The sequence below is a fragment of the Hyla sarda genome, chromosome 3 (assembly GCF_029499605.1).
Source record: "Hyla sarda isolate aHylSar1 chromosome 3, aHylSar1.hap1, whole genome shotgun sequence".
NCBI lineage: Eukaryota > Metazoa > Chordata > Amphibia > Anura > Hylidae > Hyla > Hyla sarda.
In genome coordinates, this window is record NC_079191.1 from 49,646,898 (window position 1) to 49,667,865 (window position 20,968).

A 20,968-nucleotide genomic window follows, 5' to 3' on the forward strand; every position below is an offset into this window, starting at 1 on the left:
GCCGCTGCTGCAGCAGCGGCTGCGACAATACCAAATTTTCCAGCCAGGTGTACATGCCTAATTTTTCTGGCCTCTGCTGCTGCAATTTTTATGGCCGCTGCAATTTTTCTGGTACTCTCTGCTGACATCTGTCCATTTTTGCAACCGTGGATATTAGATATTTGCTAAGGGTAGCATGGTGGCTCAGAGATTAGCACTGCTGCCTTGTGTTCAAATCCCACTATGTGCTGTCTCAAGGGGGGCACTAACTATGTGCTGCCTAATATGGGGGAATCTTATGTACTGCCTAAAGGGGAGCTCTAACTATGTGCTGCCTAACATGGGGGAATCAATGTGCTGCCTAAAGGGGGAATCTAACTATGTGCTGCCTAACATGGGGGAATCTATGTGCTGTCTAAAGGGGGGAATCCAACTATGTGATGCCTAAAGGGGGGCTCTATGTGCTGCCTAAAGGGGGCTAAAGCATGTTATTCCAAACCATTTAGGAATAATAGGTGATTTATGCCCTTTATGGATTAAAACCAGACTCTGCATCAACTATGTAATTTTCCATGGGAGTTTTGCCATGGATCCCACTCTGGCATGCCACAGTCCAGGTGTTAGTCCCTGGTTCCGGTGCGCGAACTTATGCAGACATTCGCGGTTCGCGAACCGAAAATTTTATGTTCGCGACATCACTAATTGCAGCATACTGGGTGTGCTGGAGCTTTCCGGATCCACAGCAAGCTATTTGTTGCAGGCAAACAAACCTGCATATATCTCACTGCAGATTTCATTCAGTGCAGTGGGTGAAAATAAGCACCACATTAAGGCCAGTTTCTATCACCCCATATTTCTGGGTTGCTGGATCATTTTTGGTGAACTACAATATAACTCCAAGTAGGGACACTGCACCGCCCTCATTATAGGCAACATGGCATCTTGGGACTTAGGCCTTCACATTGCTGTCGGACTCTGCTATTTGGAGTGCCGTCGGCAATCCAGCCAGAAGGACAAGAGTTTAGTGGAGAAAGAAAAAGTGAAGGCAGTTTTTTCAGCTAAATTCCTGCAAAATTACCGGATCATTGACAAATCACATGCAAGTGAATGGGGTGGCCGTCGGGACCCAATAGCCGTTTGCGGGTCAGATTGGAAAAAAAAAAGCCGATCGGACCCTTAACCTCTTAAGGACCCATGACGTATGCGTACGTCATGAGTCCCGGTCCTGCGATATAACGCGGGGTCACACGGTGACCCCGCATCATATCGCGGCGGGCCCGGTGTCATAGTGAAGCCGGGACCCGCCTCTAATACCGTTTCACCGTAGATTTTTGGGTAAAATGATTAATGTCATTACAAATTAGAATTAATGACGCAAAAATTAAGCCATTATATATAATTTTAGGTGAAAATTTTTAAGAGTTATGATTTTTTAAAGTTAAGGAGGAAAAATTGAAAATTAAAAAACGGAAAAAGCCCGGGTCCTTAAGGGGTTAAAAGGTCAGATGCAAAAGGCAATGTGAACGAGGCCTTAGTTTATACACTACCCAAAAAAATTGAACACTTAAACAACACAATGTAACGCCAAGTCAATGGCACTTCTGTGAAATCACACTGTCCACTCAGGAAGCAACACTGATTGACAATCAATTTCACATGCTGTTGTGCAAATGGAACAGACAACAGGTGGAAATTATAGGCAATTAGCAAGACACCCCCAATAAAGGAGTGGTTCTGTAGGTGGTGACTAGAGATGAGCGAAGTTACAGTGATTCGATACGAACTTCTCGGCTCGGCAGTTGATGACTTATCCTGCATAAATTAGTTCAGCTTTCAGGTTCTACAGTGGGCTGGAAAAGGTGGATACAGTCCTAGGAGAGTCTCCTGCCCACCAGAGCACCTGAAAGCTGAACTAAATTATGCAGGCTAAAATAAGCAACCGCCGAGCCACGAAGTTCCTAACGAATCACTGTAAACTTTGCTCATCTCTAGTGGTGACCACAGACCACTTCTCAGTTCCTATGCTTCCCGGCTGAAGTTTTGGTCACTTTTGAATGCTGGCGATGCTTTCACTCTAGTGGTAGCATGAGACTGAGTCCACAACTCACACAAGTGGCTCAGATAGTGCAGCTCATCCAGGATGGCACATCAATGCGAGCTCTAGTACATCTAGAGAAATGGAGGAGGCCAGCAGGCTACAAATGTGCATGTGTCCATTCAAACAGTCAGAAACAGACCCCATGAGGGTGGTAGGGCAGCACGACATCCACAGGTGGGGGTTGTGCTTACAGCCCAACACCGTGCAGGATGTTTGGCATTTGCCGGAGAACTCCAAGATTGGCAAATTCACCACTGGCACCGTGCTCTTCAGATGAAAGCAGGTTGACACGGAGCATGTGACAGTCTGGAGACGCCATGGAGAATGTTCTGCTGCCTGCAACATCCTCCAGCATGACCGGTTTGGCGATGGGGCAGTAATGGTGTGGGGTGGGCCCTGGGTTCCTCCTAATGCAAGACCTCATGTAGCTGGAGTGTGTCAGCAGTTCCTGCAAGAGGAAGGCATTGATGCCCCAGACCTGAATCGGACAACATTTGGGACATGTCTCACCCCATCCACCAATGCCATGTTACACCAGACTGTCCAGGAGTTGGCAGATGCTTTAGTCCAGGTCTGGGAGGACATCCCTCAGGAGATCATCCACCACCTCATCAGGAGCATGCCCAGGCATTGTAGAGAAGTTATATGGGCACGTGGAGGCCACACTACTGAGCCTCATTGTGATTTGTTTTAAAGGACATTACATAAAGTTGGATCAGTCTGTAGTGGGGTTTTCCCACTTAGGTTTTGAGTGTGACTCCATATCCAGACCTCCATGGGTTGATAACTGATTTCCATTAATTTGTAGTCAGCACATTCAACTAACGATGAAAGTCTCATACGATACGTTCAGATCTGGGATGTGTTAGTGTTTTAGCAGTGTACCAACTTAAGTATCGGTAGTGCCTCAAATGGTTTTAGACACGAGATGTAATTTGTCCAAGAATCATGCATTATATATTGAGCCAAGAGACTCAAGTTTCCTACTGCACAGTTCAGAATTCCCAATTAGTGTGCCTCCAGCTGTTTCAATACTACATCTCAGGCAAGCCAAATATTGGCTCATCATCTCTTCTAGTTCTAAAGAGTGACTGACTACATTTTAGTGTATTACCAACTAGTTACTACATGCACAACTGTATAATCTGTTACCTGCAAAACCTCTACACTAGGTCACATTATGTTGCGAGGAGTAACACCCACTTAGTTTTTGCTATGAAATTCCATTATACACAAAGGCTGACATTTATCATTGTCTTTAGACTGTTATGTCCCTACAAAAAGGGCCCAAGTCGGGTTTGTGCCTTTTACACATTTCTGCTGATTTTGAGTTGCAAGCCACTGATAAGGGTTTTATGAACTGCCTTTGTGAAAAGGTGCAAAGCCAGTGAAAAGTCTAACTTCACCAGCCCAGACTTAGCCTTTGTGTATGAAAAGAAGAAATTTCTGAAATTACCTGCAAAGTTTATCAAATGCTCTGCAACCATTTGGCGCTCCTATACATTACCAGCACACAAGGTGTAGAGGGGGGAAAAAAAAAAAAAAAAAAAAAACTTACACCTACAATGATAAGTGCTGACCAGTGTCCTAAAACTGAACACCTTACTAAATGCCTGGTGAACCTGGCACATCACTTTCTAGTCACTTAGAAAGTCAGTTATGTCAGTGCCACAAGCTCAAGAGCCTTTTCATATTGAGATGACCAGATGAGAACTTTGAGCCAGTAAAGTTTCCTTGTCCGACTCTTCAGATCTTACATAACTAAACCTCCCATCAGGACAATGAACTGTAGTTTTGCACCAGCTGGAGGGGCACAGATTAGGAAACACTGATACTAAACCTGCCCATGCTCTAGGCTCCTAGTCAGGTCTTTGGGCAGGCAATGCTCCAGCTGATACAATTGAACAGAGGGACTTAAGTTCCAGTATATGGCAAGGTGGGTCGTGACACCACTGCAGGTTGTTTCTGCTGAGATCTTTGGTGGGCTGCATGTTTGATGCACTGGTTTTAGGCAATATTAAGTTACCTTTCATGTAGGGCATCTGACAGCCACCACTTTACCTGTGTATCTGGTCTTTTATAAATGCAGAAACCAGACAAATTTTCAATAAATGGTAACTACATTTCTTTGCACATAGCCACAGCTGAGGAAGAAAAACTGTATGGCGACTATAGGTATGCTGTACCCATGGGTGACAACTGTATTTCACTCATGTTGAAGTTTTTTGGAAGACTGAAGGTCTTGGCTGCTGCATCTGCACAAGACAGGCTTTTATACAGCAGTTTAGGTAGTCACCTGAGAAACTGGTTCACACCAAGATGCTGTCTGCATTTACCATATGATTGGAGACAAAGGCTTTGACAATTAAAGAAAATTTTTACACATTTTTTATTTGTAAAAACATGTAACACATGAAGACAGTCTGCCAGTGCACAAGCTAAAATGCTTGTGTGGCAGCAATGCTTCTTTAATATAATTGAAAAGAATAAAAAAAAAGTTTCCATAGGAACACAGATAATTGTGACCCCATCTCCCAGTCATCCATTTTGTTGCATTAATGCTGAATGTTAACTCTACAAAAACAAAGTTAAATTATGGTCCCAAAAGTTGAGTTCTAATACATGTAACATCTACAGTTACCTAAATCAGTTAAATAAAGTAAAAATCTATACATTGACGCTTGCTGAAGAACAGGCTGTAGTACCAAGCTCCAATCCACTTTCCAAGGCACAAGATGTGTGAAGAGCACTCGACTCTGGCACTTCAGGGACGATTCCATGTTCTTTGATATTGTGCATCAGTTGCCTGGAAAAAAAAAACGCAAGTTAATACCAGCATTAAAAAATTTTTAGGGTCTGTTCACATGTCCATATTTGATATGCTGTATTATGCATAAGTATTTCAGTCTGCTTACTTTGAAATCTGCAGCAGATCTGATGCATCAAATATGCACAGGATAATGTGTATTCACTTGTACAATAAGAATTAAATCCATCCTGAAGCTTTACACTTAACCACTGGACGGGAGATAAATACTAGACTGTGGGTCTGACTGCTAGGATCCACACCAAGCAAGACTGGCTAGATAAGTGGTCTCAAATGATGCAATACTACAACTCTGCATGCCCAGGCACCCTTTGGCTGTTCAGGCAGGCAAGTGGTTGTAGTTTTTTGCAACATTTAGAGGTCCACAGTTAGAGACAACTGCTTTAGAGGTTTGACCTGAGGTAGTCAAGAACACACTTGTCTAGTTAATGTCTATGGCACTGTTTGAATAGTTAAGTGGGCACTGTCAGATACAAATGTTATGCTGTACATCAAGCTCTTTCTATACAAGAAATTTTAATAGTAATCATGGTTGTCCAGTCTGAAGCATAGGCATGGACAAAGTCCAGTAAGTGAGGGTGGGCTAGTACTCCTATGCCTTCTCCTGTCCTATCAGACAGCACAGGAGTGCTAACCCACCTTCACTTATCGGATTTTGTCTACGCCTGTGCTTCAGATTGGACAAAACATGATTTAGTAAGACATTTCTAATATACATATTTGAAAGATTAATGTTTACCAAGATTTACAGCATAAAAAGTTTTGAACCCAACAGTGACTATTTAAGCTGTATATCACCAACTTCCTGCATGCAGCACACATTTTAGGGAGTCCAAGGCACCTCAGCCTGAAACCAAGCCAAGCATCTCCTGTTTCTTACCAGTATGGCCGTGACATAACATAGTAAATTGATGGTCTCTGGAATCCATTGAATGTTGAAGATGCAGCAACAGTGTAAGCTCCCATGTTCTCAAACAGCATCCAGTCTCCAACATGCAGTTCTGGGAGGTCGAATCGTTCAACTATACGATCCAGTCCATCACATGTTGGTCCCCATATGCTGCTGGAGTAGTACTTCTCATCTGGCTTGGGCTTCTGTAAGAGAAACATCTGTTAAGTCATCAACTTTGTCTTAAGGGCAGTGTAACTAATGGTCAAAGCGTACCTGTTAATAAACGAACCACGTGTCCATTTAATCTTTGTTCAGACCTGACTGATTAGACTATTCAGGAGAGCTACATGCTCCCTCCCTGCTCTGGACACAGTTGGTCACTTGCCTCACCTTTCTGTTTACATGTCGACTCCATTGGTGAGTGCCTTCCCTACATTTCATTTGCATTTTTATTGTACATTCACTATACTGACCACCTCATCTTGTATTTCCTCATGTATCTTGCTAGCCACATTCCATGTACTATGTATTTTATAATGTAATCAATAAAGTGAGATTTTATGATTCAGTTTGGTGTAACATTTGTTTATTACTGACCCTGTAGAGACAAACCTACATTGTAAGTCCATCCAGTTCATACCAGAAGGTGCCGAGTTCCCCAACTGATCAGGAGACTGAGCTGGGAGGTCTGACCACAGTCTGGACCAATAAAAATCTTTTGATGTTTCTACCAAATTTCAAGTTTGTCAATGACCGGTACCATTTAACTATGTTGTATAAGAAATTATCTGCTTTTATATAGGTTATGACTATTGCATCTCAACCCTTTTAATTTAGCAAGACACTGTTCTAGAGTCTTACCTTCTGAAGCATAGGCTTGACATGAGCATGGTCATACAAGATGCAGTTGAAAGATCCATAGACTCCATCGTTGACGTAATACATAAGCGTTTTGTTACAGGAGAAGTCATCTTCATCTGAAAATAGTGAAATGATTTTTAAGTTAGTTTTGTTCACTTTCTTCATTTATTTTTTTTAAAGGAAAACAACCCTTTTACACGCACCATCAGATCCAGACTGTTCGGACACCATAACCTTCTTTGCAATGATATTGACAGCGAGGGTAAAGGCTGAAGCAACATAGTATCTTCCGGGTTCTCCAATAATCTGCACACCAGAGTCAATTGGGAAGTATTTGTCTAGAGCAGGATTTATTACTGATGTCACCTAAGAGAAAGCATACAAGGTTAAGTACAAACCAAAAAACACCTAGCACTTTAGATTTCAGCTCTAGTTTGAGAGTTACAATATAGACCAACCAGCACAAGAGCAAGTGAAATGCAGAGGCAAAAATCTTGTTCTTACCTCTTCAAACTTGAGTTTGACATCTTCAGACCCTGGAAAGCCACCACCAATGTCAAGTAAGTGCATATTAAATCCAAGCTCTGCTCCCATATCAAAGACGCATCGGGCATCAGAAACAGCTTGCACAAATGTCTGAGGATCTGTGCAGCCACTGCCAACATGGAAACTGGTTTGGAGAAAGGAAAAACCATTATACACAACATTTAGAGGTACAAAAGCCAAGCCTAAAACCAGATTTTCAGAGGGACTGCATTCTATGCTCAGTAGTGGCCAAGTAGAAATCTGACAAACTTAAGATACCTACCTTACACCAATGATTTCCACATTGAGCTCCTTTGCACGTTCCAGAAGATTCCTGCTGGTTTTAAGGGTGGCCCCAAACTTTACACTCAAGCGACAAACTGCTTTGGAGTCATCTGTGGCTATCCGCAGAACAAGCCTAAAAAACAAAAACCACAAGACTTAAAGCAGAGTTGTCATGTGTACAGACATTTGTTTGTTGGACCACCACTTAATCATTGGTGGTCTATGGAATCCTGCAGGGAACCTGGCTACAGAGCAGTGTTCCCCAACTTATAGCCCTTCCTTCAGCTAAACTACAACTCCCATCAGCCAAAGACTTTCAGGGCACAATGTTCGATGCACTACATGCTATAATTTCATAAGTCTGGGTTTAGTTAACTAAACGTTTCTTCACCTATAGATCATCCAGGTGATCCACTAATATTCTCTTCATTTCACACAATCTTTAATGCTTTACTTCTACAATATTAAAGTCAGTCTCAGTTTCTCTGTTTGAATACTTAAGTCCTTTAATGGTTTAGTGCTATGTGGCTGCAGCTCATGAAAGATGCTTTTGCAGGGAACCTGCAGCCACAGAGCACTAAACCATTTTATGGACTTTAGTAAAATCACGGTCTTTCCGTTTGAAGGCTTGAGTAGAAATAAAGCATTAAAGATTTTATACAAGTTTGTGGGAAATAGAGGGATTATTAGTTAATCACCTGGATGGTGATCTATAGGTGAAGAAAGTGTTAACACCCTCCACAAACAGGTCTCCAGTGATGGTAAACTACAAGGGAACTAATCTACTTTGTATTGCAACATGTTAAGGCTCTCAAGCTACATGAAGTTTTTGATTTTAACTTACTTGGCATTGGGGTGATTTCTTGCCACTTTCATTAGTTCCACTTCACTGTCAAAAGTCATCTTCTCCACACCACTGCTAGCAGCATATTTGATCTGGGAAACTTGTTTGCATGGGTTGGCATAGATGATTCTTTCCGGTGGAACACCGATACTCTGGATAAGTTGTATTTCAGTCTGCAAGAAGAAATTATGGAAATTAGAAACTCCTATTCCGATGTTAAGTGTATGCTAACCACACTGGGATAACTTTTGTCAGAAAAAATTAACAGCCAATGTATTAATGTTTGCTAAGAGAATAAGAGTGTAAGCCCATGCCAGACACCTCTTGGGGAGACTTCAGGCATGCAGTATACAATCCCCTTACATCTGTTTGAGGACCACCCACTGGATCAATGTTGTCAACCAGGACTAGTCCAGCTGATTTAAAGCTATAATTTCCAGTATGCCTTGATAGCAAATGCTGCAAGTTGTCATTTTGTAACAGCTTGAAACACAGCCAGTCCTTGCCAATAATCTGTATGCCTAACTTAATTAACCAGAATTTACCTTGCTGGCGCAGTCAAATCCAGCACCCAAAATGGAGAGAGTCTTGACAATGGCCTTGCTGTCATTGCATTTGACGGCATAAAATGGAGTTACTCGAGGGAGTGCTTTGTGCCAGCGCACATGCTTTTTCACAATATCACCAAGATCAGCAACATAAAAGGCATCCTTATCGTCCTAAAAATGAAAAAAAAACAAAAACTCAGGTTTAGTTTATGGACATTACAGAAAAACATGGTACAAGTAAAAAAAAAAAACTTAAGACCAAAACTTACAGATGAGGACACTTCATTGATCTTCTGCTCCAGGATATCCCGGGCAGTAAAACCTTCCTCGAGGAAGCTGAAGTCGAAGTCTTCGTTGCTGAAGCTGTTCATTGTCTCAACGTAATAAAAATCACAAGATGGAAATGCAACAAACTGCAAAGTAAAAAAAAAAAAAAAATTAGAAAAAGGTTACATTATACAGTAGCGTAATATAAAAATATAAGTGGATTACAGGCTCAGAAATACTTACATGGACAAGTTAGAGATGGGGTTTATTACAAAGAGGGCCTCAGCTTTGCTGCCAAGGAGGCTCTCCGGTGAAATAGAAGCCTGGTAAGTATAAGACAAGCCCTACGCCCTCAAAGGAGCCGTTCTTAACTGCTGTGCTGCTGGCGTTCTGCAGAGGGAAGAAAAAAAAATCCTTAGTCATCACACATCTACAGATGTTACATCACCGCTACAATCATGGAAAAAAAAAAAAACTTGAAACCTTATCGTCTGTGTCATGCACCCAGCCCATTCATTGAGTGCCTGCAGCTCCACCTCCCCCTTCCGCCTACAGGAAAATATGCCTCGTGTCACTAACTGGCAGAGGCGGGACTCCACGCCCCGTGAGGACACCGCCACCCAATCACAGCTCATGCCGGCTACTGCAACTCTTTCCTATTGGCCGCAGCCAAATCGTTGCACCCGGCAGCATGTGCTAATCTAAGATCGAAGAGCCATGACCACAAAAAAAGTCCAACATCTAGACCATGATCACGACATCGCCACAGAACTTTAGATACATAGTTATGAGGAAGTGTAAATAGGTCTTAAAAGCATCCACGGCAAAACTACAACTCCCATCATGGCCGAACAACCTTCAGATGTGCAGTTGATACTGATTAAGGAGCAGCTGCTGCTCAAGGACAGCACTTTCCAACCAGGTGCTGCAAAACTACAGTTTCCATCATGGCTGAACAACCTTCAGCTGTCTGGTCAATAGTGGTGACTGATCTAATACAGAATTTCATCCTTCCCCCCCCCCCCCCAGACATAGGGGGTTATAGATTTGCAACAGCTGGTTAGAGGAAGCCTTATACAGCCATGATGGGGGTTGTAGTTTTGCTACATCCAGGTGGCATTCAATGTCTTAGAACAGGGTTTCCCCAACCAAATAACCTCCAGCTGTTGCAAAACTACAACTCCCAGAATGCCCGGACAGCCTTCGGCTGTCCGGGCATTCTGGGAGTTGTAGTTTTGCAACAGCTGGAGGCACTTTGGTTGGGAAACTAAGATCAGTCCTTACTCAGACCTTCAGATCACAGCTTGTCCTTGGGAAACCCCACATATGGTCACATTATAAGCAGCCATACAGTGGCCCTCTAAGGTCAGCATTGCTATGTGGTGACATACATTAAGTAGAAACCTTTAAAAATATATATATTAGTCTTAAGTGACTTAATATATCCTACTAAACATTCATAATTATAGTGTCTACATAGATACACTACACATGCCACCCACCCCATTCATTCTGCCACGTGTCCGACTCCCCAGACCCCTCTAAACCCGCTATTAAGCTGTGAACTACGGAAGCCAGAAAGAGTCAAAACTCCTCAAACCGCGCACCTGACGCAGCGCAACGGTTTCTCTCCCCCCCCCCCTCTCCGCTACACAAGCCCGTACCCCATATCCCGACTATATAACCAGCGGACGGTGAAGAAAACTTACCTTAAAAAGCATTTACGAAATCTGTACCCATCGAGGCACCAAATGCCCAGAAGAGAAATAAAGTAATCCCACGGAAAGCAACCGCACAAGGGTGGTAAAAAAGTACAAAGACCCGGCTCCTCACAGCGCTGTTAACCGCTCAAGAGATGACACGGAATGAGTGAAAGAGCCGGCGCTCGCTGCCTTTTTATAGGCGGGGCCTGCGTTGTCATGGCGACGCTCCAGCTCAAACCAGCGCTGATCGGTTTACTCCGGGAGCCGGCGCCACTCGCCTATTGTGACGTCACCGTCCGGCTGTGGTCGGGGCTGCGCTGGCAGGAAGGCGGTATCCGAGCGTATGAGGGGAAAGTACGTAGTAAGGATATATAGGAGAATATATAGAGGCTTATATTAGGATATTATATACATTTACGGCGGGTTTATAATATAGTGGATTATATAGAATTATATAATATAATAAAACGTATACGTTTCCACCGTGTAAGACCGTGACAGGTACATTTGGCTCCAGTTCACATTGTGCGGTTGTCAGGGGATCTATCATGACACTTCAGCATAGAGACAAATGGAGGGAATTTATCAAGCTGTTTGGATGGCTTTTTATTTATTTATTTATTTTTTTACAAAAGTTTTGCGCAGTGACTTTTTGTGCTCACGGTGTGCGACAATCGTAGATTAGAAAGCAATGTATTCTATGTGAGTCGACTATTTAGTCAGGAAAGTGCCACGAATTCACTAGGAGACACCTTTACGGTTGCCACCTGGACGGTATTTCACCAGGACAGCCGGTATTTTGGCCACCTTGCCCGTATTTTTATATTAACCCCTTAAGGACTCATAACTCTTTTATATTTTCATCCACAGACTTAGTATGAGGGCTTGTTTTTTGCGCGACCAGTTGTCCGTTGTAATGCCATCACTCACTTTACCATAAAATGTATGGCGCAACCAAAAAAATACTATTTGTATGGGGAAATTGAAAAGAAACCCACAATTTTGCAAATTTTGGAAGGTTTCGTTTTCACGGCGTACAATTTCCGGTAAAAATGACATGTGTTCTTTATTCTCTTGGTCAATACGATTAAAATGATACCCATGATAACATATTTTTCTATTACTGTTGCGCTTAAAAATAATCGCAAACTTTTTAACCAAATTACAGTAACCCCCGACATGCGATGGCCCCGACATATGATCAAATTGAAATACGATGGCCTCTTAGATAATCAGCATCGACATACGATGCTTTTATATGTCGGGGCCATCGCATTAACTGCTTTCCGACAGCGCAAAATGCTTAAGCTGCTGTCGGATAGCAGTTTAAGCATCCCGGACAGGTTCATTTACCTATCCCCGCTGCTCCGGGTCCACTTCGCGATCCTCCGGCGTCTTCTGCATCTTCTCCGATGTCCGGGCCTCGCTTTCCGGCGTCGTTATTACGTCGCTGCGCACGGCGCAGCGACGTAATGACGTCACCAGAAAGCGAGGCCCGGACACCGGAGTAGATGCGGAAGAAGCCGGAGGATCCCGAAGAAGACGCCGGAGCAGCGGGACAGCATCGGGAGCCCCTGGGACAGCATCGGGAGCGGTGAGGACGCGGTCCGGAGCGGCGGGGACAGGTGAGTATTAAATGCACTTTTTACATTGCACGAATCCCTCAACATACGATGGATTCAACAAACGATGGGTCGTTTGGAACGCATTACCATCGTATGTTGAGGGACCACTGTAGTACGTTTAAAATCCCCCTATTTTGAAGACCTATAATAACTTTTTCATTTTTCCATAATAGCGGCGGTATGAGGGCTCATTTTTTGCGCCTTGATCAGTATTTTTATTGATACCATATTTGCTTATATAAAATGCTTAATACATTTTTTGGAAAAAAAAATTTGGGGAATAAAATGTTAAAAAAGCAGCTATTTTGGACTTTTTTATTTTATTTTTTTACATTCACGCAATTCACCGTACAGTAGCATTAAGATTTTATTTAAATAAATCGGATATTTACGCATGCAGCGATACCAAATATGTATATAAAAAAAGTTTTACACTTTTTGGGGGTGAAATAGGGAAAATGGGACAATTTACATTTTTATTGGGGAAGGGGGTTTTTCACATTTTTTTTACTTTTTACTTTTTTTTTTTTTACACTTTAATAGTCCCCATAGGGGACTATTTATAGTAATCATTTGATTGCTAATACTGTTCAGTGCTATACATAGGATATAGCACTGATCAGTCTTATCGGTCATATTCTGCTCTGGTCTGCTCAATCTCAGACCAGAGCAGAAGACCTGTGGAAGGCAGCGGAAGCAGGTGAAGGGACCTCCGTCTGCCGTTCTGGTTGATCGGATCGCCGCGGCAGTGCGGATGTCCGCTATTACTGGCGGGTCCCTGGCTGCTATCAGCAGCTGGGATCTGCCACGCATGACCCGAGGATCGCTCTGATGCTCGCGGTTATGCATAGGACGTAAATGAACGTCCTGGTGCGTTAAGTACCAGCTCACCAGGATGTACATTTAAGTCTGGCGTTGTTAAGGGGTTAAAAATACTGACAATGCAATGGCCGGTATTTATCCAACCAATCCTCCAACTCCCGGAATGTTGCACCATATACTATAGCAGTGTTTCCCAACCAGAAAGCCTCCAGCTGTTGCAAAACTACAACTCCCAGCATGCCCAGACAGCCAACGGCTGTCCAGGCATGCTGGGAGTTGTAGTTTTGATACAGCTGGAGGCACCCCTGGTTGGGAAACACTGACCTATACTATATACTACTATATAGTCCAACATGCTGGGAGTTGTAGTTTTTGTTTGGGGCAGCTGCTGAGCCACAGGCTGTATCAGGGCTTGCTGGGAGTTGTAGTTAGTAACTAACTGCAATTCCCGAACTTAATAGAAAAAAATAAAAAGCGATCAAAATGTCCCATCAAAACAAAATTGGTACTGTGAAAAACTACAGATCGAGGCACAAAAAATGAGCCCTACAATACAATACAAGCCCATATTAGAAGAAATAAAAAAGGTTATAGGGATCAGAACAGGACAAAATTTCTCTCACATATGTGTATCCTGTGATTTTACGCATATATAGTTAAAGGGGTACTCCGGTGGAAAACTGTTTTTTTAAATGAACTGTTGCCAGAAAGTTAAGCAGATTTGTAAATGACTTCTATTAAAAAATCTTTACCCTTCCAGTACTTTTTAGCAGCTTTATGCTTCAGAGGAAATTCTTTTCTTTTTGAATTTTTTTTTGTCTTGTCCACAGTGCTCTCTGCTGACACCTCTGTCCGTGTCAGGAACTGTCCAGAGCAGCATAGGTTTTCTATGGGGATTTTCTCCTGTTGTGGACAGTTCCTGATACGTTCATCAGGTGTCAGCAGAGAGCACTGTGGACAAGACAAAAAAGAAATTCAAAATGAAAAGAATTAATTACAAATCTGTTTAACTTTCTGGCACCAGTTGATTTAAAAAACATTTTTTCCACTGGAGTACCCCTTTAATTATGCAAATTAGCATGGGCGGTATTTTATTATAATTTTTTTTTGCAAGAAAGGTTTGCAACCCTAGCCACTTTGTAAAAAGGGATAAAGGGGCAGACAGCTGAGGAAGGCTCCCACACCAAAACACGTCCTTGTACTACACTATGGCATAATAAATCTTCACTGTGCATTAGGCCCCTTTCACACTATAAAATTCATCCGTTTTAAAGATCTGTTTAATGTTCCGTTATGAAAACCCTTAAAATCGGCCATTAAACGGCCGTTACATAATTCCATAAGGCCGTTACAAAATCCCATTATAGTCTATGGTATTTTTATATTATTTGTTTTAACCCGTCATAGCCCGTTATTAATAACGGGCATTATTTTGTGACGGGAGAAAGTAACGGGAGAAATAGTTACATATACTGTGCAACAAAATTATAACTTTGGAGCAAAGACGCAAAAAAAAAAAAAAAAAACACAATAAAACCAATCTACACAAATAGCTTTCCACAGCGAGAATTGAGAAATAGAAGAAAAAAAAAAGATAAAGTGACAAAGAAAAAGAAAAAAAGTTCTAAGTACACGTGCGAGGTAAGGCTGGGTTCACACTGCGCTTTCATCTCCGTTACAGTTCTTTGAATTTTGTTGTATAAAAAAAAATTGCTAAAATATTTTATTGTGTATGTTAGGCCTCCTTCATATACCTTATTTTTCGCCGTATAAGACGCACTTTTTCTTCCCCAAAACTGGGGGGGAAAAAGTCGGTGCGTCTTATACGGCGAATACACCCCTATCGCGGCGGTCCCTGCGGCCATCAACGGCCGGGACCCGCGGCTATTACAGGGCATCCCCGATCGCGGTGATGCCCTGTATTAACCTTTCAGACGCGGCGATCAAAGCTGACCGCCGCGTCTGAAGGGAAAGTGACACTAACCCGGCTGTGCAGCCGGGCTGTTCGGGACCGCCGCGATTTCACCGCGGTGGTCCCGAACAGCCCGACTGAATAGCCGGGTTAGTGCTTACAGGACACCGGGAGGGACCTTACCTGTCTCCTTGTTGTCTTCTCCGTTCAGGGATCCCCTGTATGGCCGGCGCTCTCCTTCCTCGTCATCACGTCGTCGCGTACGTGCGTCGGCGTGCGTAACGACGTGATAGCGGCGACGGAGAGCGAGGATACCCGGCCGGCAGCAGAGACGTTCTGGAGCGACGGGGACACGGCGACAGCGATGGAGCGACATTCAGGGCAGAGGTGACGGGTCCGGAGTGGTGGGGACACATGAGTATTACCTCCTATGCAGTGGTCTTCAATCTGCGGACCTCCAGATGTTGCAAAACTACAACTCCCAGCATGCCCGGACAGCCGTTGGCTGTCCGGGCTTGCTGGGAGTTGTAGTTTTGCAACATCTGGAGTTCTGCAGGTTCAAAACCACTATTGGGTTCAAAATCTTTAATTTTTTAGATTTTGCACCTAAAATTTGGGTGCGTCTTATATGCCGTTGCGTCCTATAGGGCGAAAAATACGGTACATCAGTTTTCCGGCAGTGTTTCCCTGCAGTGAGCACAGGCGGGAAACTGATGGTAGAACTGAGCCAGTTCATTTGAATGGGACAGTTTACAATCATCCGGCGTCTCAGTTTGGACGCCGGATGGTTGGACTTGCCGTGCGGCACCGGACAGAGGACGAAGTTTGTTGTGTTCCACTGTCTGGCTTTCAGAATCAATGGACGCCTGATGTTACATAAGTGGTGAGAACTGAGTTTACTTATGCCGGACATAAGTGAACCCAGCTTTACGGTATGATCACACTACTTTCTGCCCCCCTTTAATTGTACCCGTCATCATCCTGCTGAAAATGGGATGCCGGCGTATACTGTTATCGGAAGCAGCGGACCCCGTTCACTTCTATGGCCCATTCGGGACGTATCCGCTATTATAAGCGGACTCATGACGGGGGCTATTGCGCTTTTGAAATAGTTCACATCCCCCAAAAGGCGTGAGGTCCGCTGCTCCTGGTAACAGTATATGCGGGCATCCCGCTTTACAATTGACGGGGGGCAGGAATGTAGTGTATTCATACCCTTTAAAGGGGTACTCCACTGGAAAACATTTTCTTTTAAATCAACTGGTGCCAGAAAGTTAAACAGATTTGTAAATTACTTCTATAAATAAATCCTAATCCTTCCAGTACTTATCAGCTGCTGTATGCTACAGAGAAAGTCCTTTTCTTTTTTAATTTAATTTCTGCCTGACCGAAGTGCTCTCTGCTGACACCTCTGTCCATGTCAGGAACTGTCCAGAGCGGGAGAGGTTTTCTATGGGGATTTGCTCCTGCTCTTGACAGTTCCTGACATGGCAGAGGTTTCAGCAGAGAGCACTGTGGTCAGACAAAAAAGAAATTAAAAAAAGAAAAGAACTTCCTCTGTAGTATACAGCAGATGATAAGTACTGGAAGGATTGGGATTTTTTTATAGAAGTAATTTACAAATCTGTTTAACTTTCTGGCACCAGTTGATTTAAAAGAAAATGTTTTCCACTGGAGTACCCCTTTAAAGGGAAAAAAGCCATAGGGTTCACACTGCATTATTACCGTCTGTCTTATAGGAAAAAACATGAACATTAGGGTAGGTTCATACTGCGTTTATGCCACTGTGAGGGTACGATCACGCTGTGTTCCCTCCCCCGTTATTCGTATATGTCGGAATCCCGCAGACGTTTTTGTCACTCGGGGTCTCAGTGTTTAGACCAAGACTGATCAGTAGAACTTTCGGCCTTGTGTTTCTCTTGCCGCTCTGGGTCTATGTGAAAAGGACATAGATTTACATTATGAGTCCGTCCTGCTCACAGAGCCGGGAGTGAACGCACTTCTCCGGTCTTGTTTTACTGATTAGTCGGCATTTGACTAATAAAAACTTTTAATATGTATGAAAAGTTATTTTTATAATGACAGGTATGCTTTAAATATGATAAAATTGTAAATGTTGACATTTATAGTACCAGTTGATATAATTGTGGCCACAGCTTGTTATATTGTGCATTATCTGTATATTCTGTATTTTATCGTCTTTACCTGTTCGTATAAAGACTCATTTAGGCTCCTGGGTTTATTGTGAATACTGGACTTTGGACCCTCTGCAGTTCTAGTGAGTTATAAAATATAAGCTTATGTGCACAAGGATCACATTTGATACGATCGGATAACAACCCGCCTCCCAATGTAAGTAAATTGGGGTTTTTACAATCACATTCACGTGCATCAGAAAATTTCAGCACAGATTTCGATCGGAAGCAAAAAAGTGATGTTATGTGTCTGCTGCAGAGAGAAAAACCTGTGACTTGGCCTAATTAAAGGGGCATTTCAGCCCCTAAAATGTATCCTCTATCCACAGCATGGAGCATGAGTGAATGAATGTTTTATGAGAAAAAAAAGAAATACATTTTTTTTTAAAGGGGTACTCCGGCGCTTAGACATCTTATCCCATATCCAAAGGATAAGATGCCTGATCGCGGGGGTCCCGCCACCGGGGACCCTTGTGATCTTGCACCCCGTTTAAAATCAGTCCCCTCCAGCTGTCACGCCCCCTCCCATAGGCTTGCATTGAGGGGGGCGGAGCGTGACGTCACACGGGGCGGAGCCTTGACGTCACAACGCTCCAGCCCTGTTATCGACAGTAATCAGACCCGGAGCGAACACGCTCCGGGGACTGATTTTAAACGGGGTGCGGCGTGCAAGATCACGGGGGTCCCCAGCAGCGGGACCCCCGCGATCAGGCATCTTATCCCCTATGCTTTGGATAGGGGATAAGATGTCTTAGCCCCGGAGTACCCCTTTAAATGTATGCAAATGTGTAGCTAAAGCTTTAACACACAGGTTTTAAAAGCGCATACACATGCAAAAGAAAACCATATGTTTGTGTATGTTTCACATGTAAGATCCACACTAAAACCCTAATGTGAACCCAGCAGATGCAATGTTTGTCGCACCACACATCACTATATAAGCCCTAGCCTAAAATCATTTAAATCAATGTCATTGTTCATTGAAAAAAATTAAATAAAATTTGCCATTACATCTAAATCAGGGGTCTCAAACTGGTGGTCCTCTAGATGTTGCAAAACATCAACTCCCTGCATGCCCGGGAGTTGAAGTTTTGCAACATCTGGAGGGCCCCCAGTTTGAGACCCCTGTCTTTTCCTCAGTCCCGGAGTCCCAAGGGGGGTTTCTGTATATAAGTCCTGCCATCTTGTTATCCCCCCTCCCCCTATTTACTTGTCACTAGTTTTGTACAGGTCTCCTCCCATTACTCATCTTGTTTCCTCTGAAAGCCTCAGTGTTGTGAAAACACAGAATCAATAACGTCCTGCCTCACTTCTGTTACTAAGAGCGCACAAGTTCATTCTCATAGAGACTCTGTGGAAACAAACTCAAAATAGAAGTGACAATTGTTGGCGCTAAGAAAACCTGTTTTCAAATTAGGGAGTGTTTTGAATAAACAGTTTGGGTCATATTCAGGGACCTTATAGCAAAAAGCACCTTTCTATAGGTCTGGGTGTAGTAAGTCCTCCGGTCATTATCTCACTGGGCGAGGTATTTGCATAACCTGTGCCCCTGGGGGTTAGTCACTGATGTTTCCTTGTCGGTGCACTTCCTAGCTGCTATGTATCTGGAGCTGCAGAGCTTGAATGTGAACCTTGTGTTTAGTTTTTCTAGATCCCTTGATCTTTGGAACCTGCACCCATACTCCAGAGCTGGACCTGCATGCTGAATCTGGAACTCTTTGGGCTTCCTGATGGAAGGCAAAGTTTTAAGAGAACCTCTCATGATATTGTTACATGTTATAATCCTCCCAATTCATTGCCCCCATCATGATAAACCACCCCCTGCCTTTATTTATTTTGTATTATTTTTTAGTTTTCTACCTTCATATTGCTCTGTATTTTCTGCTCAGTCAGATTTACAGACAGGCGTGACATCATCTGAAGCCATACAGGGGAGAACTTCCTCCCTCACTCTGCAACACACAGCCCAGAGCAGTTCAGTGTGAGATGAGCTATGATTGGATAATGCTGCACTCAGCACTCCAGACTGCATTTCCTGATTTTGGACTTCTGCCAGGCCAGCAGGAGTCCAAAGTCTGTGAAAGAGATAGGGGGAACTGTGCTCTGGAAAAGTAGGGAGACACCTAGTGGCTGTCACGATGCCGGCTGGCAGGTAGTGGATCCTCTGTGCCAGAGAGGGATGGCGAGGACCGCGCTAGTGGACCGGTTCTAAGCCACTACAGGTTTTCACCAGAGCCCGCCGCAAAGCGGGATGGTCTTGCTGCGGCGGTAGTGACCAGGTCGTATCCACTAGCAACGGCTCACCTCTCTGACTGCTGAAGATAGGCGAGGTACAAGGGAGTAGGCAGAAGCAAAGTCGGACGTAGCAGAAGGTCGGGGGCAGGCGGCAAGGTTCGTAGTCAGGGGAGATAGCAGAAGTTCTGGTACACAGGCTTTAAACACACAAAACGCTTTCACTAGGCACAAGGGCAACAAGATCCGGCCAGGAAGTGCAAGGGAAGTGAGGTGATATAGTCAGGAACCAGGTGGAAGCCAATTAAGCTAATTGGGCCAGGCACCAATCATTGGTGCACTGGCCCTTTAAGTCTCAGGGAGCTGGCGCGCGCGCGCCCTAGAGAGCGGAGCCGCGCGCGCCAGCACATGACAGCAGGGGACGGGAACGGGTAAGTGACCTGGGATGCGATTCGCGAGCGGGCGCGTCCCGCTGTGCGAATCGCATCCCCAACGGCCATGACAGAGCAGCGCTCCCGGTCAGCGGGACTGACCGGGGAGCTGCAGGGAGAAAGACGCCGTGAGCGCTCCGGGGAGGAGCGGGGGCCCGGAGCGCTAGGCGTAACAGTACCCCCCCCCCCCCTTAGGTCTCCCCTTCTCTTTGTCCGGTAACTGCCTCCCCTGGGATGAGGACACCGGGAAAGGATGGAGGGATTCCTCAACGGCAGGCAGAACAGCAGGAGTAGGAATGGGGAGAGAGGGCAGAGGGCGAGACCTGGCACGGGGCAGTGTGACACCAGGACGAGGGCCATGAGGGGACACAGAGGCTTGCCTGATGGGACTGGGAGGGGGGGAGAGGCATTTCCTGTGGCAGGCAGAGTCCTTAATGACCTTAGGGGGACCGGATACAGGAGGAACCACAGGGTCACGGCAAGGAGTACTGGGAACCGGTTGAAGGCAGTCCTTGGAACAAGAGGGACCCCAACTCTTGATCTCCCCAGTGGACCAATCCAGGGTTGGGGAATGGTGTTGAAGCCAGGGTAGTCCAAGGAGAACTTCAGAAGTGCAATTAGGAAGGACAAAAAATACAATTTCCTCGTGATGAGGTCCGATGCACATTAGGAGGGGCTCCGTGCGGTAACGCACGGTGCAATCCAACCTGGCTCCGTTGACCGCGGAAATGTGGAGTGGCTTGACAAGACGGGTCACCGGAATGCGGAATTTATTCACTAAGGACTCCCGAATAAAATTCCCAGAAGCTCCAGAGTCCAGGCAGGCCACGGCTGAGAGGGGAGAGCTGGCTGAAGTAGAAATCCGAACAGGCACCGTGAGACGTGGAGAAGCCGACTTAGCATCAAGAGACGCCACACCCAC

The 20,968-nt window shown here is 44.4% G+C and overlaps 1 protein-coding gene and 1 long non-coding RNA gene across 2 annotated transcripts in view; one reads left to right on the forward strand and one right to left on the reverse strand.

Moving 5' to 3' along the window:
• Window positions 1–4,448: 4,448 nt before the first annotated feature.
• On the reverse strand, window positions 4,449–10,994 carry ODC1 (ornithine decarboxylase 1). The gene is made up of 11 exons (XM_056564187.1): window positions 10,836–10,994; window positions 9,370–9,516; window positions 9,129–9,272; window positions 8,857–9,030; window positions 8,312–8,484; window positions 7,466–7,600; window positions 7,162–7,327; window positions 6,861–7,023; window positions 6,658–6,773; window positions 5,785–5,999; window positions 4,449–4,883 (listed from the first exon to the last, which is right to left on the reverse strand). Exons 3-11 carry the CDS (start codon window positions 9,228–9,230, stop codon window positions 4,745–4,747), a joined length of 1,383 nt encoding a protein of 460 aa, XP_056420162.1. The 5' UTR covers window positions 9,231–9,272; window positions 9,370–9,516; window positions 10,836–10,994; the 3' UTR covers window positions 4,449–4,744.
• Window positions 10,995–11,053: 59 nt separating this feature from the next.
• Window positions 11,054–20,968, forward strand: part of LOC130361335 (uncharacterized) — a 106,881-nt gene continuing 96,966 nt past the window's right edge. Inside the window, exon 1 of the long non-coding RNA XR_008890966.1 lies at window positions 11,054–11,183. This is a non-coding gene — a long non-coding RNA (uncharacterized LOC130361335). The remainder of the gene's footprint in view (window positions 11,184–20,968) is intronic.

Coding starts and splice junctions, on each gene's coding strand:
- ODC1 (XM_056564187.1), bottom strand. CDS start 9,230: ATGAACAGCTTCAGCAACGAAGACTTCGACTTCAGCTTCCTCGAGGAA. Junction 9,031..9,128: donor TCAATGAAGTGTCCTCATCT/GTAAGTTTTGGT, acceptor TTTCATTTTTAG/GACGATAAGGATGCCTTTTA. Junction 6,774..6,860: donor CGAACAGTCTGGATCTGATG/GTGCGTGTAAAA, acceptor CACTATTTTCAG/ATGAAGATGACTTCTCCTGT.